Raw genomic sequence first — 22,628 nt, 5'->3', positions numbered from 1 at the left:
GGCCTAAGGATTCTTCCTAGTGCGCGAGCCCCACCCCAGCCAGTGCCGCCCCTCTCTGTCCCCCACCTGTGAGGCTGAGCCCCTCGTCTCCCCGGGCCCTCCTGGACCTGTAAGATCCCCACTGAGCTTTTCGACACCCCAAGGCCCAGGCCCCCACCCCAGACCAGTGAAATCAGTCGGGGGCCCAGGCATCCATAGGCGTTAAAAACTCAACCAGGGGTTCCTGCGTAGAGAAGTTTCAAAACGGAGAGCTTGTTGAACAGCTTGCTTGTCCCAGGATGCAGTTAGTCCCAGGGATTTGCACTAAATCACTGTCCCAGCCGGGCCTGGGGACCAGCATTCGATTATTGGTGGTATAAAGCACATTAGGGAGACGCTGCCCTGCAGGGTCCTGGCTGGGGCTGGGCCCTGAACTCAGCTTGCCCGGGGCTCCCATGGGAGATCACGTGCTCGCTGGCTGTTCAAGGGCCCTGAACACGCCCTCCCCTCAGCTGGCAGAGCTGTGCCACCAGGGCTGCATCGACTCTACGACACATGAGGATGGATGTTCCACACTTAGCCCAGGGCCTGGCTCACTGCCTGACATGCGCTCAGTCGCCCAAAGGGAGAGGGCTGTGTGGCTCTGTCCACCCCTTTCCGAGCACCTCACGTTTCTTTTCTCCCTGCAGGTCCTTCGGGGTCGTCCTCTGGGAGATCGCCACGCTGGCCGAGCAGCCATACCAGGGTCTGTCCAATGAGCAAGTCCTTCGCTTCGTCATGGAGGGCGGCCTTCTGGACAAGCCGGACAACTGTCCTGACATGCTGTATGTATATGCTGGGTCCCTCTGGCCCCGGCGGGTGCTGGGTTGACCAGAGCAGTTAAGAAGAGGGTTTATCCTAATGGAAAGAACCTGTCCCTTTGGGCAAGTGCCTTAATCCTGCCCCATCTTCCTTAATCCTGGGGTTCGGATTTGCAGTTTGCATCGTGGTTTCTCAGGCCAAACGTCTTTGTGAAATACTTGACCAAAGCAATCCCTGCTGGTCTTCTCCAGGCAGAGTTTTTTTAAGAAAATGTAGCAACATGACACTGATTACTCTTAAGCCACAGTCCCAGGCTACTCCCCAGCCATCAGCAGGGCTCCTCCAGGCCTGTGGACCTCAGACCTCCTTTTGCAGGCGGTTCCAGGATGCTGCCACCACCTGCGGTCCCCCCATGTTTCTTTCCTGTTAAGTGTTTACAAAAGTCATAAAAGGCCTGTGAGTGGCAGGCTCTCAGCAGCCTCCTCCAGCGGCTGTGCCGACCTAGAGGCGGTCAGGGGGCCTCCCGGCAGGCACAGCCCTGGCATGTAGCTTTCTGTTCCTGAGATCTGTCAGATAACGGGAAACAGTCCATGATGCCTCGTGGGCCTCCCTGCTCAGTGTTCTTAGAAGAAGCCCCTCTGTCAGTTTAGGTCAGAGCTGCTGAAGGTGTGAGGATGTGCAGGTGTGCTGTGGTTGGGTCATCAGGTGCAGACAGGTACAGATGGGGAGCAGTGGACTTGCTTTCGACATGCACATTAAGGCAGGGCTCAAGATTCTTCTGGATCCCAATAGGTAGAAGGTCGGCTACCACAAATACTTCAAGACCAATGCAGGAATTTTCCAGAAGTGCTTTTCAGGACAGATTTGGCCTCACACTGGAAAGGGCCCCAGAGGAGCTATTGGGCTGTCTCCGTGTCTGTGGAAGGCTCTGCCCAGATCTGCCACCTACCCGCGCACCAGCCTTGAGTGAGCACTGACTTGGGCAGGGCCCCGTCGTGGTGGGGTGATTTACAGATGTGAGTCAGACGCCACGTCGAGTGGGTACCAGGGAAATCGGCCCCAACAGCCAGGAAAGCTCTGTTCATTTGGTCTCCCAAGGCTTCCATGGATCAGGAAATGGGAGTGCTGGCTCCTCTGCTCAGTCTGATGAGGTTGAGATCAAGATGTCAGCCCGAGCTGCGAACATCTGAGGCTCATGGAGCCTCCCTCTCGCAGGCCCCTTCAGGTTGTTGGCAGGAGTCAGCCCCTTGTGGCTGCAGGACTGAGGTCCCAGGGTCTTGCTAGCTTTCAGCTCCCAGTCCTTGCCATACTTCCCCTCCACTGGCCTTCTCACAACAAAGCAGCTTTCTTCTTCAGGGCCAGCAAGAGAATCTCTCTGCTGCTTTTTGACCTTTTTTTTTTTTTTTACCTGATTAAGTCACATCCACCCAGGATAATCTCCCTTCTGATTAACTTAGAGTCAATTATTAGAAACCTAAATGGAGGAGTGAAATCTCATCACATTCACAAGTCCCTCCCACTCAAGTGAGGGGATCATACAGGGCGTTTACACCAGGGGAGGGAATCTTGGGGACTGTCTTAGAATCTGACTGCCTCAGCCTGGGAAGCAGAAACCATTGTCCTGTCAATAAACCAAGGTTTTCGGGGTTTTTTTAAAGCACTTTTAGTGTAGCTTCCAAGACTGAATCCCTAAGCTCCAGGTAGAGGGCGGGGGTGGGGAGTGGGGGTGGAACTTGTTCTCCTGGCTCTGACTGCGCTGCTGCTTCAGGGGTACATTAGCTGGGTATCCTGCTCTTTAACTGCTGCCTCTGAGCATTTACTCAGCCAAAGCCTGTTCTATCCCAGGGACATCTTGCATGGAATTAGGAAAGAGGCCAGAGAATGCTGCAGGAAAGGGAACATCTTTGCCTCAGTGTGTGTGTATGTGTGAGTCTGAGAGAGAGAGTGTGTGTGAATGTGAGAGTGTGTGTGTGTGTGAGTGTGTGAGAGTGTGTGTGAGTGTGGGTGTGTGAGTGTGTGTGTTTGTGTGAGAGTGTGAGTGTGTATGAGAGTGTGTGTGAGTGTATGTGTGAGTGTGTGAGAGTGTGTGTATGAGAGTGTGTGTGAGGGTGTCTATGAATGTGTGTGTGTGAGAGAGTGTGTGTGAGTGTGTGACAGTGTGTGAGTGTGTGTGTGAGTGTGTGTGAGTGTGTGAGAGTGTGTGTGTCTGTACGAGAGAGAGAGAGAGAGAGAGAGAGTGTGTGTGTGTGTGTGTGTGTGTGTGTGTGTGTGTGTGTGTGTTGGGGTGGGAGTACCCATTGATCATCTGAGCATGGGCCCGGACTAGGAAACCTGCATGTGTCCTGGACGTGGGGCACAGGATACACCCACGCATGAGAGGAAGCTCCACTCCTCAGAGGGCTGTGCGTAAGGGGGCAGTGGGCGTCCTGGATCCCTCACCAACAGACTCCCTAGTACAGCCTCTTCGGACTTCAGGACCCAAAGATGGAAGAGATCCACATGGCCACTTAATGCATTTTCTTGCCCCTGGTGGAAACTCTCCCTCTCTCCACCTGTGTTAGTTTCTTTTATTTCCATATAACATTACCCGAAACCTAACAGTTTAAGACAACAATAAGCATTTATTATCTCACAGAGTTTCTGGAGGTCAGGGATCCAGGAGCAGCTTAGCTGGCTGGCTCTGGCCGGGGGTCTCCTGAGGTCACAGTCTGGCTGGCAGCCGGGGCTGCAGTCATCTGAAGGCTTGACCAGGGCTGGGATCCACTTCCAAGATGGAGAACTCACGCCACCAGTTGCCACGTGAGGCCTTAGTTCCTCTGTGATGCTGCTTGAGTGTCGTCGTGCCATGCAGCTGGCTTCTTCTAGAGCAGGGCTCAGAAAACCTTTTCTCCAAAAGGACAGATAGTAAATATTTTCAGCTCTGCAGGCCCCTACGATCTCAACTGCAGCTACTCAACTCTGCCGTTGTACAAGAGCAGCCAGAGACATCACAGGAACAAGTGTGGCCGTGCTCCAAGAAAACTTTATTTCTGGATACTGAAATTTGAATTTCACATAGCTTTCATTTTGTCACAAAATATTACTCTTCTTTGATTTTTTTTCAACCATTTACAAATATAAAAGCCATCCTTAGCTCATAGGCCTTACAAAATTAGACAGCTGGCCAGATTTGGCCCGCGGGCCTAGAGCGTGCCTCCCCTACCCCAGAGCAATGGCTCCCACAGCAGAGCAGAAGCCACAGTGTTCTTTGTGGCCTGGAAGTCACGCTCCACGGTGTCCACAACCTCATATGGGCTAACGGGCAGCCTTATTTGATGTGAAAGGAGATTATGTGAGGCGTGGACACCAGGAAGTGAGGACCACTGGGGTGTCAGAGGCCAGCCACCACACCCTACTGATGACTGCCCCCCTCACAGGTGACTGCCCTCCACTTTGAACAGTGCAGCCACTGTATTCATGTCAGCCCATTAGAAGAACAACCTTCCTTCTGAGCAAAAATATAAGTAACAGAGTTTGAGGAGTGATGCCCACTGAATTGGCCTGAGCGTGTCCAGTGCCAGAAGAGTCTAACACTAGAAGTGGTGGTATTTTAGCAAGCATAGAAACAGTCCAAGAAAGCAGGTGTGAGCTTTGTTCGTGTGGTTTGGGGATGGTGGGAGGAGAGGTACTGTTTTTGAGCTTTCTCTTTGACTTGAATAAACATTGTCTCTGAGAAATTTGTGGGACTCTTGAAGTTGATCTGCCCCCAGGTGACTGGAGATTTAATATTAATTTAATATGCCTGGGAAGCAACCCCCTGCCATGGGAAAGGCAGCATACTTCCTGTTCCCAGCACAGAGTGACAAGGAAATTTACATGGAGAGGTTACTCTGGCATATTAAGTGTATAATTCAGGAGGCATTTCTTCCTCGCCATCTAGAACCCCCTTAGTAAATTTTCTCCCTTCTAAGAAAAGAACAAAGTGAAAGGAGGCAAGTCAGTTTTATAAGGAGTGTCTGTATTGTCCTTGTGAATTTACTGATGAGCTTAGGTAAGGAAGACGTGTTCTGAGAGAGGGGTTCTTTTATTACAAAAAATGAAAGAATGGACTGTTGTTTCTCTCAGAGGAGAGCAGGATCACTGAGCCCTCGGGAGTTGCCTGAAAGCCATGCTGGGCCTCCATGTGGGAGAGAGGTTGTGTGCTTCAGTTCCAGAGGTGTGAATGGCACCCACAGGGTAACAGGGGGTGGGGTGTGCAGGGGCTGCTGGTGGACCTCAGCTCAGCATCGTTGCTCGGCGGTGCCCGGGAACAGATGAAGCTGGCTCTTCCCCAGTAGCCAACAGTTCTGATCCCCTCAGTGGAACAGGGTGCACAGCTTTAGAGGAAAGGTACCATGGTCCAGGCTGCAGAGTGTCTAGGCCCATGGGTCTCAACCCTGAGATTCAGTGTGAATCGATCAGCAAGTGGCATGAGACAGATTCGGCTTGTGGTTCAATGGTGGATCCGTATTTTAGATCGACAACAAAGCTTGTCCTTAACCTCCTCTTGCACACAGGTCTCCATACTCACACCGCCAATGTCCTTGAGCCCCTCTGAGTGAGTGCTGACTGCTCCAGCCCAGAGCTGGGACTGTGGGGAGCGGCCCGCACTCTCAGCAGGTCCGGTGACTGGAAGGGCGGGACTCTGATGCTGGGACACGGGCTGGAGCAGAGGTGCGCGCTGAGCATGGACCATGTTCTCTGCGGGTGGGACTTTGACAGTGTCACACATCAAGACCCTCTGCCAGGGAGGCCTTCAGTGTGCAGCGTTCAGAAAGGAATTTGAACTTTTTAGCCCAGAGAGTCATCAACTCACGGATGAGTCTGAAACAAACTCAGTAGACTTTGGTTGGTTTGCAGTTTTCAAACATGGTTTTTCCCTGTCGCTGATTAAAGCCCCCACATTGTCGGGAATCCTGGGCCAGTTTTGTGGGAATCCAGTGCTTGAGTGGGATCCAAACAGTCAGGAATGGCACTCATGCCCAGTTAGCCTGCAGTGGGCTTTTCCCTGGTGCACGGGTCCTGCCTTAGATCTCTGCCCCAAAACAGAGTAGCGTGGGGCGAGCGGTCAGGCAGGCCCCTGTCCCACTGCCCCTCCTGGCTGAGAAGTGGTCATAAGACAGTCCTGGCTGTTCAGGGCTGCCAGGAGGGGAAGAGAGGGTGCAGATGAGCCCTGCAGGTCCTCTCTGGAATGTGGGCTCGTTGTCGTGACAGTCCTCACCCGGACTGAGGCTGTGCCAGCACTTAGGTGCTGGGCTGCCCTAGGCCGCTCGGCCCGTGATTGCAGCCTGCCCGCACACAGCAGGGCCGGGGATGGGGAGGAGACAGTGAGCGGGATGAGACCATCACCCGGGCTCCGGGGTCACACGAGGGCAGCAGCTCCGTCTGCTCCTGCCCCTGCCCCAGGTGAAGGCTGCGTGCACGCACACCTCCGATGCAGGCGTTCAGTAAAGGACGACTCCAGCTCCCCAGAGCTGACCAGTTGTAAAAAATGTGCTTTTTTAAAGAGGAGTTTTATCAGCTCATAAATCCTTCTAAAGTCTACTGGAAAGTTTTCTTGTGGAGATAGTGTAAACAAGGTCTTGAATCCCACAGAGTAAAAAGACTTCCTTTTATGGGCAGCAGTGGAAGGGCCGTGACTCTGGAATGGTTTAAAAGTGGTGCCACGTGGTTTGTTTGTGCTGATGTCACTCACATGCCTCCCCTGCTGGTGGCACCTTCTCAGCCCCAGGCCAAGGGGCACGGAGCCAGGGCACATCACGTGTCCTTGGCCCTGGCTGTGCTTCTATTCAGGGATAAGTCAGTCGGCCAGAGAGGAAATTGCAGCCGAGCCGTGGAGAGGGATTTCATGTATTTATGGCCCTTTTTTCTTTGGTGGGGGGGGATATGGAAGGAGGCTTGTTTACCATGTGACCCAAGGACAAGCTGCCAGTTTATCTGCAAAGCCCGCACGACACCTGTGACTGTCGATGGATGGCCAGGAGAGGGAGAGCCTCCAGGCAGGACTGTGGTTTCTCTTGTTTAGGTTGAGAGAAAATTCCTCTTTCTGAGGTCGGTGTTGTTCAAAGTGTAAGCACATCATTCACGAGAACTCCATCCCTGCTCCACCCTCACTCGTTTGGGGACCTTGGACAAATTATGTAATCTCTTGGTACTTCCACTTCCTCATCTATAAAATGGGGCTATAATATGATACACACCTTCCCAGGCTCGTGAAGAGTAAAGCCATTTACACCCGTAACACTACCGAGAGCATTCATTAACTACCGTGTGGTTAGTGCTGTGACCTAGTGTAGGTGATTCAGTTGGGAGGGGAAAGAACTAGTCAGTCTTCATGTTTTGTCTAATTCTTTTTCCGCTAGAGCAGGGGTGACAAGCTTTTTCTGTAAAGGCCCACATGGTAAATATTTCGGGCTTGCAGGCCAAACCATCTCAACTGTTCAACTCGTAGTTGTGGTTTGAAAGCAGCCGTAGATCATATGTAAACAAACAGTGTTTCTGTTCCAATAAAACTTGATTTACAAAAGCTGGCAGCAGGCCTCTCTCCCATTCCCACCCTCCCTCAAGGTCACATCCTCTTCCCTCTGACTTGACCTGACACCATTTTCCCACATCTTTCAAGGTAGCTGGCGGGTCGACACGGGAGTTTTCCTGTCCCCACAGACTTTCTCTCCTTGGAACTTTCCCTGGGGCCAGACTTAGGCAGTTGCTCTGTCAAGTGTCAGCCTGACAGAGGCTGGAAGCCAGTTTGGGGTGCTTTGGGCTTCCTAGATGTGGGGAGTTCCATTGACCATTTTTATTGAAAACTATCTCATTAGCCAGAAGTTTAGCCAAAACAAAACATAGAATGGAATTTTCTGGCGAGAAGAGAAGTGGAAGGGAAGGCACTTTGGTCTTTTTGAGAAAGGGCTGCTGGCCGGTCCCTTCTCGGAACCTTCTCCACACTCTGGCCAGCCTGGACCTTTGCTCAGCCACCTCCTTTGTGCGCCAGTGGTCTACTTGGCTGGACCACTCTGCGTTCCAGGTTAATAAGAAGGACCCCTTCTCCTGCGGCCATTCTGAACCTTGTCAGAGCCTGGGCCTTTCCTGGCTGTCCCGGCAGCACCCTGCTTTTCTGGTGCAGCCTCCTGTTCTGGGGGCTTGGGTCCGATGCCAGGTTTCTCCCTGTGGCCACGTGACTCTGAGGGCTTCCCAGGGGCTGCAGCCCAGGTGCCCTCTCTGCCTGCCCCAGGCCTGTGCAGGGACTCTGCCACCAGGCTCTCCCTGCTGGCTTGTTGGCATCTGGCTCAGGGCCCCACTGGGCCTGTCAATGGGTTCAGGGCAGCCTGGCTCCCAGGGCGGCTCTGCCACCCCAGGGCATGCAGTGAGCAGCCTGAGCCCTGGCGCCAGACGTGGGTCGTGCGCCCCTTCTGTCTTGCAGCCATGCTGCCTGGCACTGCCTGTCCTCAGTTCTCTGCCAGTGGTCCCCTGCCACCAGGAGGAAGCGTAGAAGTAGCATGGGTGGAAGTGAAGGAGAGATCACTGTGGGGAAAGCTGTGATCACTGCTCAACCTTATTAGTGAGAAATCAGAGGTTTCTTGCATTCTAATTCTGGAAATAATGTTTAATCAGTGGCTGCAAGAGATGCTTCAAATAGAAAGCTGGTTTGTTTTTTATGTAAATAATACCTGTAATAGCAGACTTGTGTGGAACCTGTATTTGCCCTTCTCAGGAAGTGAGAGTTTGGGTTTTGTATCGTGGAGGGTCCTGCGTCCTGGGTCTGGACGAAGTGACTGCATTGGTGGACGTAAGTCAGGAGAAGCTGAAGGCTACTTGCGCCATCAAGATAGAAAGCCAGAGGCCCAGACAGGCAGCAGAACTGCTTTGGCACACTTGCTGTACACGTGTAGGTGGGGAAGACACACACAGCAAGTAGCCACGGGGCCGCTCGGCCGCGGCCCCCTTCCAGGCTGGGCCCATCTCTGTCTGTCTTCCCCTCAGGTTTGAACTGATGCGCATGTGCTGGCAGTACAACCCCAAGATGAGGCCTTCCTTCCTGGAGATCATCAGCAGCATCAAGGACGAGATGGAGCCCGGCTTCCGGGAGGTCTCCTTCTACTACAGCGAGGAGAACAAGCCGCCTGAGCCAGAGGAGCTGGACCTAGAGCCGGAGAACATGGAGAGTGTCCCCCTGGACCCCTCGGCCTCCTCGTCCTCCCTGCCGCTGCCCGACAGACACTCAGGACACAAGGCCGAGAACGGTCCGGGCCCTGGCGTGCTGGTCCTTCGAGCCAGCTTCGACGAGAGACAGCCTTATGCGCACATGAACGGGGGCCGCAAGAAGGAGCGGGCCTTGCCTCTGCCCCAGTCCTCGACCTGCTGATCCTGGATCCCGATCCGTGCAAACAGTAACGTGCGCACACGGCGGCGGGTGGGGGGGAGAGTTTTAACAATCTATTCACAGCCTCCTGTACCTCAGTGGATCTTCAGAACTGCCATTGCTGCCCACGGGAGACGGCTTCTCTGCAGTAAACACATTTGGGATGTTCCTTTTTTCAATATGCAAGCAGCTTTTTATTTCCCTACCCAAACCCTTAACTGACATGGGCCTTTAAGAACCTTAATGACAACACTTAATAGCAACAGAACACTTGAGAATCAAGTCTCCTCTCTCTCCCTGTCTCTCTCTCCCTCTCTCTCTCACCTTTCTCTTTCTTTCTGCTTCATGATGGAAACACATTTGCTGCAAGCCCAGCCGGGACGCCCTTTGTATTGGATTGAGGCAACGTCTGTCCCTCCATGGCCCCCCTGAACACACCTGCCGGTCACCATAGGTCTTTATAAAACACGTTGAGACAGGATTTTTTAACCGTATCTTTAACATTTTTAGGGACATACGAAATTTACAAAGGGCCATCGTTCATCCAAGGTTGTTACCATGTTAACGCTGCCAAATTCTGCCAAAACCCCGAACTTTCTCCCTCACCGTCCCCGCACTGTTCTTTTGTTTCCAGAGGCCTGAGCGAGCATGGTAGCTAGTCACTCGTTAAGAGCCACGCTGGTGATGCCCTCCATCCGATCGTCCCCTGGTGTTCTTTTCAAGTCTCACATTCACACAGGTCTGATTGCTTTTGACGAGGTTATTATTTGGGGGAACTGGACAGAATGAGACTTCCTCTCAGTGAAGATGGCTTCCCTGCTCCCCCTTCTGCACCCACACCTTCTAGCCCCCAGGAATTCTGGAGGAAACAGGCCCTGTCGGGAGCCTGGAAGACAGGCTTTGAGTAAAGGTCGTCCACGTGCCAGTCTCCTGTCCCCGCCCCAGCTCCCCACCTGGCCCCCAAGAACACAGATGGGAAGGGGTATCCAGGGACTCAGCCCAACTGTTTATGCAAGTTTGCAAGGAAAGAAATTCAAATACCACAACAACAGTACGAAGAAAAGCAGTAAATGGATTCAAGCATTCTAAGCTTTGTTGACATTTTCTCTGTTACTAGGACTTCTTCATGGGTCTTACAGTTCTATGTTAGACCATGAAACATTTGCATACACATCGTCTTTAATGTCACTTTTATAACTTTTTTACGGTTCAGATATTCATCTATACGTCTGTACAGAAAAAAAAAAAAGCTGCTATTTTTTTTGTTCTTTATCTTTGTGGATTTAATCTATGAAAACCTTCAGGTCTACCCTCTTCCCTCTCTGCTCACTCCAAGAAACTTCTTATGCTTTGTACTAGAGTGCGTGACTTTCTTCCTCTTTTCCCAGTAATTGATACTTATATAACATAATTTGCCATGAACTGTTTGATGCCTTTTTATAAATACATACCCCTCCCCGCTCCCCCTGCCCCGTTAGTTCTATTCTACCCCATAGGCTCTGTGGGCACGAGGCTGGTGAGGGGAGCAGGTGGAGAGAAGGCGGGGCGCCTGCCCTGGACCCTCTCTCCCCAGCCTGCTCTCACACAGCATTTGAGTCTGTTACAGTGCAAGACATGATACAAACTCAGGTCAGAAAAAAAGGTTAAATATTTCGCACATCCTTGTTCAGTGTTTATATTCATCATTGTTGAAAAGTCTCACCTTCTCTTTCCCTTGCCTTTGTTTTGGTTGTGACACACATATATCTATTTTTTTAATTCTTGGGTACAACAGCAGTTTTAACTGCAGACACTAGGCATTTGGATTACTATTTTGTTTTTAATGGATATTTAACCCTTCCATCCCATGGAGAACAGCTACTGAGTCCAGGGGTGCAGCCGAGCGCGCTCCAGTGGGCCCATCTGCGGCTTCCCGCCACCACCCTCCAGACCGACCTCCCTGTCCTTAGAACTAGAGACTCCCCAGGGACCCCCTGGCACCGGCGGGGAGTAGGGCGCAGGGGCAGTATCCTCGGGGAGCCGGCCAGCCCGCTGCCAGCGCGAGACAGCGCAGGCGCCGCGGGGCCGAAGCCCGGTGCTCCCCTCCAGGGGACAGGAGCCCTGGCGCAGGCGCGCTGTTCCTCGGCCAGGAAGCCGCGTCCTCGGGGCCCGGGGGTCTTGTTTTGTTTAGTTTTTAGCACTTCTCACCAGAGTGATGACAGCACAAGAGTTGCTTCTGGGATGGAAATGTTTAAATTATGAGTAAGAACAAAGCTACAATATAATGATTGCTAGTTGTGACTGGAGATTAACCACAAAAAAGAAAGTTTGTAGTGCTTTTTTGCTTGTCAGTAGTTTCAGTCCCACTATTTTCTCTAGTCTCTGTCCCATAGTTTTTCCCTTAAAAAAAAAATGAAAAAAAGAAAAAATTAATTAAGAAGGTATTATATGTAGTTTTCTTTTAATTTATTTTGTGATACCAGTTTCAATCACTGTAGAGAAGCCCCCTTATGAATTTAAATACTGAGAAAAGGGTTTTTGTGTGTATGTGTGTGTGTGTGTGTGTGTGTGTGTAAGACGGGACAGTTTTGGGGTTTTTGTTGGTTTTTTTTCCAAACATTTATCTACCTCACTCTTATTTTTTATATGTGTATATATAAAAAGAATACATCTCACATTTCTCAGCACCTGACAATATGCCGTTGATACTGGTAACCTCATCCACACCACAGGCCGTACACACCAGGTGACGCAGGGAGAGGCCAGGCTGTATTCCGGGGTCAAAGCAACACTAGCTCACCTCTCCACTCATTTCGAACAGCTCGCCTTTTTCTGCGACGTCTCACTTTGCGTCGCTTCTGTTGTTCTCCTGACTCGGTATCCCAAGAGGCGGAGAGGGGCCCCGCCCGGTTGTCTTGGAAACCAGCTACTTGGTGCAGATTGGGTGGCGGACAGGGAAGAGCAGTGGTTTCCAGGTCTTGAGGACAGGCAGTGCTGGGGCCGGGGTCAGGTGGTGTCTCCTTAGGGCCCCCGTTGTCCCTGTGGCCGCGGGGTGGGTGCTGGGTGGGCTTCCGGCTAGGCCGGCTCAGCCCCTCGTGCAGCCGCTTGGGCGCCAAAAGCCCGCTCGGGGTTCCTGACCTGACGGCCAGTCTCACGTGGAATGTACGGAGAAGAGTCCCCTTCTCCCTCTCCAGGCAGTTCTCTCAACCTCACCCTCACTCACCTCCTCCCCAGGGGAAAACAAAGACGTACCAAACCTTCGGGCTGGAAGGGGCCAGCGGTGGGCGCCGTGCCCCCGCTGGGGCTGTGCCTCATCCCCTCGTCCCGCAGATCACGGGGTGGACGGCGCACCCCCTCCAGCAGCTGCTCTCACAGGCACTAGCGTTTTTTTCTGGGAAACGCAGTGGGCGTCTCCCAAAGTGTGGCGGCTCCTTTACGGTCCCAGGACTGCAGTTACACTCAGGAGCTCCTCCCTCCTGCTAGAACACCCCTCCCCTTTCCCAAGTCCCCTGGGATCTTAAGGTCGTTGAGAAATAATGTTTGATCAGGGTTTCCCGCTTCCACACTGTAGGTGACCCCTTGGAATAGTGGCCTCTCCTCTCTTTTGCACATACCTACCGGTTTCCACAACTGGATTTCTACAGATCATTCAGCTGGTTATAAGGGTTTTGTTTAAACTGTCCGAGTTGTTGGTGTCACTTTTTGTTTTATGTAGGTGGTTTTCCTTTTAAGTAGAAAGAAAACACTAACAGTATAGTGCCCATCATAACAAATGCTTCAGAAACACTTAAATAAAAGAAAATTTTGCTTGTGTGATGGTGCAGTCATTTTACTGGACCAAACCACCCACCTTAACTATACCAAGGCATCATCTGTCCACAGTTCTAGCCTAATTTTATGCTGATTTTCCCACCTCTTCTTGGTTTCCTCCTTTGTATGCTCCAAATAACTTAAGCTGAGTTGTGGCATTCTCCATGCAGCCTCCTGACAGCAGCTCACACTGCTTGAAGTGACGTGAACCACTGAGGCACATCATTGAACTGATGTGAGCATTAAAACATGATCACACACAGCCCTTCCCTGAGGCAGCAGGAGCTGGTGTATTCTGGAGACGTTGTTGAACTTCAGCTGGGTGAGACCCAGACCACCCCAGGACTCCCTTAGAGGATGTCCTGACTTTTGACACAGTTGGAATGTGCTTCCCCCTTGGAAGATAGAAGACCGTGTTCATGGCCGACACTGGCCTTTCCTTCCAGCCTGTTTCTTATGACTTGGAACAACATTTCAATGATAGAAAAAATGGTTATTGTGGAACTAAATGGCAAAATGCTTGGCATGAAGTGGTGTGTTTCAGTTGGGATAACAGATGTAAGAGCCAAGTATGACGCCAAATTCTAGGCCAGTTTGTTCCACCAAAACCTCTTTCTCAGCAGCCCACCTCTGCTGGCACGTGGCTGCATGGGATGCAGGCCGCTGTTATGGCAAGGTCACACTTAGATCAGTGAGAAGGCTAGGATGCTTGGTCCAAGGTCCTCAGCTGTCACTGTTGGGTCCTCCAGCCAGACAGTGTCAAAGGCAACTCCTTTTCAAAACACAGGCACCCTCCAGTTGACAGTAAAGCTCCATGGTATGCCTTGGCCCATTCCAGCAGTCCCAGTAATGCATTTAAGGTTTGGGGTTTGTTCTTTTGTTAATGGTACTTTTGTGTTTGTTGGCTGTCTTTTCTTTTCCTGGGCTAAGCAGCATTGGGAGATACGGACCAGAGATCCACTCTTTAAGAACCAGTGATGAAAATCAAACTTTCTTACTCCACTCTGACATAGTTGGTGGTACCAATGAGAACTTCAAGAGAGGATGTTGTTTAGATTGAACCTCTGTTGCCAGAGATGCTGAAGATACAGACCTTGGACAGGCCAGAGGGTTTCGTTTTTGGCCTCCAGCTTAGATGACTAGTTTGGTCATTTAGAGAAAAAGCAGATGAACACTCCTTGATGGTGGAATGATAAGGCAGCAGGAAACCATTCTAACAGGGATCATGAATGACGTGGAGAGAGGAAGCACAAGCAGAAGGTACAGGGCTTGGAAGAAGTGTGGGCTGTGCTTGGAACTTGATGGTTTCTGAAGGTATCAGACCACATCAAGGCTCAACAGTCATCCATGGGCATTTGGTTTCAACAGATAAACCTAAAACATCCTACTTTGGAAACTGTTACTGCGGAGTTCAGTCAAATTGTTCCAAGAACGCAAACTGCATCGCACCCGTCAGGTGTCAGTTCTGGGGCATGACTTTAGGGTTTCGTTTTATTTTGTTTCTGCAAGAACATAATGATCACTCATCTGTATGTCCATGTTTGTGTGTGTCCACATCTTTCTGGTAAACATCGTTGTAATTAGTCACTCATTAGCGTTTTCAATAGGGCTCTTAAGTCCAGTAGATTACGGGTAGTCAGTTGACGAAGATCTGGTTTACAAGAACTAATTAAATGTTTCATTGCATTTTTGTAAGAACATAGAATAATTTTATAAAATGTTTGTAGTTTATAATTGCTGAGAATAATTTAAAGACACTTTTTTTCTCTGTGTGTGCAAATGTGTGTTTGTGATCCATTTTTTTAGGACACCTGTTTACTAGCTAGCTTTACAATATGCCAAAAAAGGATTTTTCCCTGACCCAAGCCGTAGTTCACCCTCTTTCCCCCCCATGTTTTGTGCCCTAGTTTATAACAAAGGAATGATGATGATTTAAGAAGTAGTTCTGTATCTTCAGTATCTTGGTCTTCCAGAACCCTCTGGTTGGGCAGGGGATCATCTTTTACTGGTCATTTCCCTTTGGAGTGTAGCTACTTTAACAGACTGAAAGAACCTCACTGGCCAAGGAAACAGCAGAGGTGTTGCAGCCGTGGTGCCATGGCACCTTCGGCATCTGGTTGGGTCGGTTTGGTAGTTGTACTGTTATACAATGCCTTGAGATGGAAGGACTCCATTGCACAGCTAATGGTTTTCACAGTGAGCACAGCATACAGACTTATCACACAAAAGATGGTAATTCTGGTGGTGCACGCGGGCCATTTGCTTACATGCCTCATATCATGATTAATGCTTTGCTATAACAAGGAAGAGACCCTATTTATTTTTATTTAAGGCAGAACACCGAACATATATATTTTTTTTCAGTACAAAACAAATTCTTTTTAATAAAAACTATACACACACCAGATTTTTTTAAGTTTGACTCCATTTCCTCTAGCTCCCAATGGGTTATTGGCCATGTCAACACAACCCCACAAAATCCCCATCATTGGCAACGTTTGGGGGTTTTGCTCTACATGGGAGAAAGATCCAGAAACAATTTGGGTTTTGTTTGCAACTTTTCATTTGGCTGTTTGGCGTTGCACAGACACATCCACAGGTGGAGTAGATGCTTGGCAAAAACACCTGTCTGCTTTCTAAGCCAGTGAGGTTGAGGTGAGAGGTTTGCCAGAGTTTGTCTACCTCTGGGACAAAAAAAAAAAAAAATCAAACCAGAAGGCGCGATGGAATGGATGCATCGCAAATAATGCATTTTCTGAGTTTTCTTGTTTAAAAAAAAAAAAAGTTTTTAAAAAAAAGTAAAAAAAAAAAAAGGTAATAACATGGCCAATTTGTTACATAAAATGACTTTCTGTGTATAAATTATTCCTAAAAAAATTCCTCTGTTTATATAAAAAATCAGTAGATGAAAAAAATTTCAAAAGGTTTTTTTGTATATTCTGTTGTAAGAATTTATTCCTGTTATTGCGATATACTCTGGATTCTTTATGGAAAAAAAGAAACTGTCTATTTTGAATGGCTGAAGCTAAGGCAACTTTAGTTTCTCTTACTCTGCTTTTTTCTAGTAGTTAAAGTACTACATGGTTTAAGTTAAATAAAAGAATTCCGTATGCATTTTTGGTCTCTGATTTTGCCCCACCCTCCACCCCTTCTGGAAGAATCACCACACTTCTGAGCAGAGAAGCTGAGCTACATGTGGCATGTGTGTTCACACATGTCGCTGGGAGGTGTTCTGCATGAAGGCTTCGCTCTATTTCTGACAGCTGAACCTTCTCGGCATGCAAATTGCTGGTGAACAGGGAAGCTATTCTGTTTCTCACTCCATTAAATCAGCCAGAAGAAAATTTGAATACATAAAATATAGAAATCTGTACTTGATTTTTGAATGATGTGTAGACTTTTCCACTGACAAAAGTCAGGGCAGGTTTGATCTGGGTGGCTCTGAGGCAAAGGACTTTCTACACATTTTCATGTCCTTGTTGGTCCCTCCCAGCCAGCACACCTCCTCAGAGGGTGCAGGTGAGGCCATAGACATGCACACAGGATGCGGCTCCCTGGCGCTGCTCAGAAATGTTAGTTACTTTCCAGCCAGCGAGCTTGGCCTGCCCCAGGGACTCTACAATCTGGGCATCATTATCTTTGCCAGGGGAAATGGTTATGGTAGGAAGTGTGAATACATGTTCTAAGGAAACAAGCTGTACATGTTCTAGAATGAAACCTGAGACACATCAGGAAGACAAGCTCATCATTCATTCAACTTTGATCATGGGAAATTATACTCCAGTAATAAAATCAGGCTACTGGACAAAACGCTAATTAGCAAGGTGTAGGCAGCAGAAGTAAATGAAAGGCCATGCTTACTTAAGACCTGGTGAGTCTCAAATACTTGGACCTAAAAACAAAAAAGAGGGGACTCTCAAGCTTGGCATTGCCCCGGGGTTTTGCTCTCCATTGTCACGGAGTGGCTGGCGCTCAGGGGACCCTCACTAGATGACCGATGACTAACAGCAGGCTCATTTCTGAGGCTTGGGTGGGTGTCTGGGCTCTAGTGGGGAGGACACAGGAACCCAGCAGGATTCCCACGTTCCCCGGTGGGTGATGTCATGCTTCCAGGCTGTGGAGGCGCAGTCTGCACCTGTCCTCAGCCAGAGGAGCAGCAGTTTCTTCTGAGGATGAAGGTGCTGGGTCTTTAGAAGTGTTAGACCCTCTCCCCACCATGCCACTGCTTAAGCCCACAATCTAGCAGGGCTATTTCCATATTTACCCTCACAGGTCCAGCAACAAGCCCACATTCAGTAAAGTTTCCTCTCATCACTGATGGACTTTCACATCCATTCTCTCACCAGATCTTCACAACAACTCTGCAAAGGAAGGATTTTTATTACTCTGTTTTACAGATGAGTAAACACGCAGATATGTCCAAGACCCCCAGCTATTAAATGACCAACTCAGGGCTCAGCCTTTTGAAGCTGTGTCAGCTTTCAAACTGCCTCAGAACTGCTGCGTATCAGCCATAACTAAACAGACCCCAGTGTGTATCAGCGGGGGATGGCAGGCCACTTAGACCAGGATGTGAACTGGCCCTCTGGGGTTCTCCCTAAAGAACCTTGGAGGCCACAGAGGGGAGATGACAGGGACGTTCTTCAAGAGGGAGCTCTGGGCCTCCAACTGGATGACATCTAAGAGTTTGCTTGGCGCCAAGCCGTACGCATTTTACAATCTGAAATAACACTGGAACCGGGTCCCAGAGGACGCTTGCTTGCCACCGTCCTGAGACAGAAGCTAAAATAAGGGGGTGTCCAGGGCTCTGGGCAGCAGGTGTTTGCCTACAACTACAGAAGGCACTCCACATTAACAGCCGTGCAGCAGGACCTATGCTTGCTGGCCAGACCATCCCACCCCACTTGCTGCCTTTGATCTGCTACAGTAGGACTTTGATCTGTTTTACGGCAAGTGAGCCAGTTTCATATGCAAAGGGGTCCTGTAAAGTCTATTACAAATGCACAAGTGTGCTGGAGGGCTAATGGTAAAGCGAGCTCCTTTGCCCAGTTCCTTTGTTATCAAGGTGCAGCTGCTTTTTCTTACAGTGAATAAATCTGGGTACTAAGTGACGATGATTTTTTTTTTTAATGGAATTAAGTGGAAAATGATAGCTGTGAGCATACCAACATACGAAGAAATTTCCCAGAGCTTAGTCACCTTCAAGCTCTTTCTCCAAAATACAGTGTTGCTAATGGGGTTCCCAATGGAAATTTGCCCCCAGAAAACACTGGACAAGTAAAACCTTGTTGTGAACAGCTTGGAACCGTGTCATAAAGTCAAAATGAAAGATGAAAAGGGGAGGTTCTGTTTCTGAAAAGGTAGGGATAACACTGACCATGGCAGAGAAGCTAAACCCAGCTATTAACCTTTGCTTTAGGATCAAACACTACTGGGGGAATGTAAAGTGATACAGCTGCCATGGAAAGCAGTATAGCAGCTCTCCCAAAAAAGTAAACATAGAATTACCTTATGATCCAGCAATACACACACAATACACACACACACACCAAGATTCTAACAGATATTTGCACAGCAGTGTTCATAGTAGTAGTATTCACAATAACCAAAAGGTAAAAGCAACCCAGTGTCCATCAAAAGATGAATGGATAAACAAAATGTAGTCTATACATACAATGGAATATTATTCAGCCTCAAAGGGAGGAAATTCTGATGCATGCCACAACATGGATGAACCTTGAAGACATTATGCTAAGTGAAATAAGCCAGTCACAAAAGTACAAGGATTCCATTTATATGAGGTCCCTAGAGTAGTTAAATTCAGAGATGGAGGGTAGAATAAAAGATGCCAAGGGCCTCGGGGGGAGAAGGGTGGAGACACTGTTTAATGGGTACAGAGTTTCCGTTTGGGATGATGAGAAAATTCTGGAGATGGATGGTGGTGATGGTTGCACAACAAGTGAATGTACATAATGCCACTGAACACTTAAAAATGGTTAAAATGGTAAATTTTATGTTATGTGTATTTTACAATAATTTTTTAGTAAAGTTAAGAAAGAAAAAACCAAACACTAAAGACTCAGTGGCTCAGAAGCTGCCCACAGCATCTGGATGCACAAGCTTGGAGGCCCAGAGTGGGGCGCCCGAGTAGCAGCTGCACCTGCGTTTCCCATGGTCGGCCAGTGCCAGGTCATCCCACCACACAGGGCTCGCAGAACAGGTCTGGGGTCCCAGAAATCTGGGCAGGATCACACAGGCCTGCTGCATAGACTTTTAAGAGGAAAAAAAATTACTAGCATTTCATTTTATTGTCCGGAAAACCATAACTGAAGCTAGTTAAGCCCTTGTGAAATGTCTGCCTTTCAGAGTGTTCTTTCTTCTGACAATAAAATAACCCTTTGTGATTTCATCGGGCTAATTCAGAACTTTTTTCCTCTGTGTAAACTGTTTTACAAGCAAATTTTTAAAAGCCTCTCAAAGCACAGCTGAACTCTACATACAGGAATGAAACATTTAATTTTCTCTAAAGGAGCAGTCCCCCAGTTGGTTCCCCTTGTCTGGAATCGCAAAGGCTGAGTTTCCTGTGAACCAGGCGTTGAGACCTGGTTTTCTCAGTCTCCTCCAGCATTTCCTGGATGATAACTTGCAGGGCTTTTCCCAGCAGGCTAGCCGGAAGCGAAGGAGATAATGGAGGGACATGGACGAGCGCCGCGCACCCATTTCCATGATGCAAAGACAGGTAGTAGGTGTAATCGCAGACATACCTACAACCACACAAAACGCCAAGTTACTCCTTGGACCAGCCTCTAACCTCAGTGAAATGTAAGCAGAAGCGCCAATGAAGCATCCACAAAGCATGAGGGAAGACTGCCACCAGGGAGACCCAGGTTTTGTTCTTCTGCCAAAGAACATGCTGCTGGGAATGAGCCATGGAGAGACCGGCTCTTGGCCTCATGTCCAGCAAGTGGCTGAACCCTGGAAGGGACCAGATTTTCAACCAACTAGTCCAAAACGTTCTCCCCTCAACCCCGTGAACCTTTCTCATTCATGTCTGCATTGAGTCATTTTGTTGTCACAGCTGCTTCAGGTCTTTGCTCACAACCCTGCCACCTCCACCTTTAGCAGGAGTTAACATAAATCTTTAAGTTAACGGATCCAGAGATAAGACAGGAAGAAACAAAAAAAAGAAGATAAGAAACACAAAAAAAAAACTAGATGGAACTAACTGGGGACGAGATGGCCACAAACCTGACCTCCAACAGACCCTGGGTCTCACTATGTGTTGATTTTTCTAAATTAGCATATTAAATGACACATCTACCGGCTGCCATAACTGGACATTAAGGACCAAAAAAGCATTAAAAAGGGGGTGGCACTCTAGTCCCCTGAAAAAGCCCTGCCCCTTCCCAGGTAGACTAATGCATATGCCTCCCCATCATTAGCCTCACTCCTATCTTTAAAATTAAATCCCTCTCACCAAGTGGGTGATAAGTTGATCTGTAAACTTAGTTCCTGCTTCTCCAATCTCTGACCGCTGAATAAGGCTCAACCCAAGCAGGAAAAAGAACCCTCTCCCGCTGAGGCAGGGCGCATCGGCTCAGCTAGGGCCTGAGCAGGGTCCATACAACTTAATTTGGTAACAAATTCTGGCATCCAACAAGGGGCGCATTCTGTCTGTTAACTCAGGGTTACTCACTGACCCAGGGCCAACAAAGCCGGCTAAATAACTGAGCTGTTTGCCCCAATTCTCAACTGCTGGGCCAGTAAGGGCTACTAAATTAAGCCTGAGATTGAAAAGCAGCCAAGGATCAAGTGGAGCACTCCTCAGGTAAAGAACATTTCTTTGTTTCATGTGTGTGACATAAGCCCTAGTCTCTGTTCTTGATATGAGTGAAGCTTCAATCTCTGTTCTATGTGGTTTTGTTTGTCCTAATGCTCTTGGAAATACATGCCATAACTGTGGGCACGGGTTGAGCACTTGAAGGCCACTATGGCGTTTGCCACCAAAAAGGATAAGTTGGTCATGCACCAGGGTAGATGAGCACTGGGTACCCTGCCAACCAGAAGCAAATGTCCGTGTAAGTAGGCACACTGTAAAACATTCACAGCCCCAACCTCTACAGCGTTCCCACCTCTAGGGTATAGTCAAAAATCCAAGAGCACATCTTCTGTGTTGGTTCCTCTTGCCCTAACTTGCCATCCCGGGGCAAGGTATACGTCTCTGTTGGGTAGGTCCCTCCCCACTACCCTCCACCACAGATCCCTAGGGATCCCTCCTCTGAGACATGAACCCTTTAAAAATCTTGTTTTCATCAGATTTCAGGAAAATCACTTTGTCTAGTTGGGGAAGGAAGAAGAGGACCCCCAAATTGTCCAAAGTCCTTGGGTCCTCGTAGCTGAGAGTATAGAAAACTGGACACATACCAAGTGGGCATTCGGCCTGCTGCCTGATTACCTGTAACGGAGCAGGGACACATCCTTTGTGAACAAGCCTCCTTGACTACCGGAGAGGCTCTTTAACTGAGCAATTTATCTGATTAGAGAACGCTTATTTCCCACTCCCCCTTCACCCTATCTCTGGGGACTGCTTGCTGAAAGATATCTCCTACAGCCCCACAGTGGGTCTGGGAACATCTAGTCACTGACTTAAGAGGGCCTTTATAGGGACTTCCCTGGTGGCGCAGTGGTTAAGACTCCGTGCTCCCAATGTTGGGGGCCCGGGTTCAATCCCTGGTCAGGGAACTAGATCCCACATGCATGCTGCAACTAAGAGTTTGCAAGCCACAACTAAGCAGGCCACGTGCCAAGACTAAGAAGCCGGCGAGCCGCAACTAAGGAGCCTGCCTGCCACAACTAAGACCCAACACAACCAAATAAATTAAATAAATAAACGTTAAAAAAAGGGGGGGAGCTTTATAACTAAGGCCCTCTTGGACAGTGTCTCCCCTTCCAGCCCCTGCGAAGATTGGTTCAGGTTTCAGTTAGAGCTCCTAAACCACTCGGTGTGGGTCAATCTTGTGGGATCTGCATCGCCACCAACCCTAAGAAGAGGCCACTGGGAAGTTGGAAACAGACTAAATAAGGACTCCCCAGTATGGGTAATCAAGCCTCTATCCCAGTGAACGCTGTTAAGGTGCATTCTCCATAACTGGAAATTCTTTGAGTAGCGCCCACTAACAGGGAGACAGCTTATTTTCTTTTGTAACACCGCATGGCCCCAATATAAACTGGCGGATGGAGAAAGTCGGCCAACTAACAACTCTCTAAATTCTAATACTATTTTTTAATTTGACCTCTATTGCCAGCGTTAAAAAAAAAAAATGGGATAAGATCTCCTATGTCCAACTTTTCATGGCCCTTAGCCAAATAAAGGGCTTCTGGAAAAAATGCAAGGCTAGTTCAAATTTCTCTTTCCTGGAATTGGAATCTCAGCCTGAGGATCCTCTTGACTTCCTCCCTCTGCTAAGGGTAGCTGCCCCCGCTTCCAACAGTTCACCTAAGACTCCTGAGTCATCGACATCTACCCCTACCTCTCCTGAATCCCCGACGCTCTCTACTCCCTCAAGTTCACCACCTCCCTACCTGGTGCCCCCTCTTCCGCCCAATGGGTGGTCCCCCTCCCCGACTCTTTCACCTCCATCTCTTGGTACACCTTCCTTGGGGACTAGTCCAATGCACACCT

At 49.0% G+C, this 22,628-nt stretch overlaps 2 protein-coding genes across 6 annotated transcripts in view; one reads left to right on the top strand and one right to left on the bottom strand.

Annotated features, from left to right (window-relative positions):
* The window catches only part of IGF1R (insulin like growth factor 1 receptor), a 312,032-nt gene extending 295,972 nt beyond the window's left edge, over nucleotides 1-16,060 (top strand). For both annotated transcript variants that reach the window (XM_059912583.1, XM_059912582.1), the window contains exons 20-21: nucleotides 669-803; nucleotides 8,779-16,060. In XM_059912583.1, coding sequence (XP_059768566.1) covers nucleotides 669-803; nucleotides 8,779-9,160 — 517 coding nt within the window. In that variant the 3' untranslated portion in view covers nucleotides 9,161-16,060. The remainder of the gene's footprint in view (nucleotides 1-668; nucleotides 804-8,778) is intronic.
* The window catches only part of PGPEP1L (pyroglutamyl-peptidase I like), a 66,655-nt gene continuing 47,408 nt past the window's right edge, over nucleotides 3,382-22,628 (bottom strand). For 3 of the 4 annotated variants that reach the window (XM_059912584.1, XM_059912587.1, XM_059912585.1), the window contains one exon: nucleotides 18,501-19,710. In XM_059912584.1, coding sequence (XP_059768567.1) covers nucleotides 19,460-19,710 — 251 coding nt within the window. In that variant the 3' untranslated portion in view covers nucleotides 18,501-19,459. Of the gene's footprint in view, nucleotides 3,663-18,500; nucleotides 19,711-22,628 lie in introns of those variants that run through there. The other variant, XM_059912586.1, reaches the window with a different exon arrangement.

The sequence above is a fragment of the Balaenoptera ricei genome, chromosome 2 (genome assembly GCF_028023285.1).
Source record: "Balaenoptera ricei isolate mBalRic1 chromosome 2, mBalRic1.hap2, whole genome shotgun sequence".
NCBI classification, from domain to species: domain Eukaryota; kingdom Metazoa; phylum Chordata; class Mammalia; order Artiodactyla; family Balaenopteridae; genus Balaenoptera; species Balaenoptera ricei.
The sequence above is the reverse complement of the archived record's forward strand: the minus strand, read 5'-3'. Positions and strand labels throughout refer to the sequence as shown.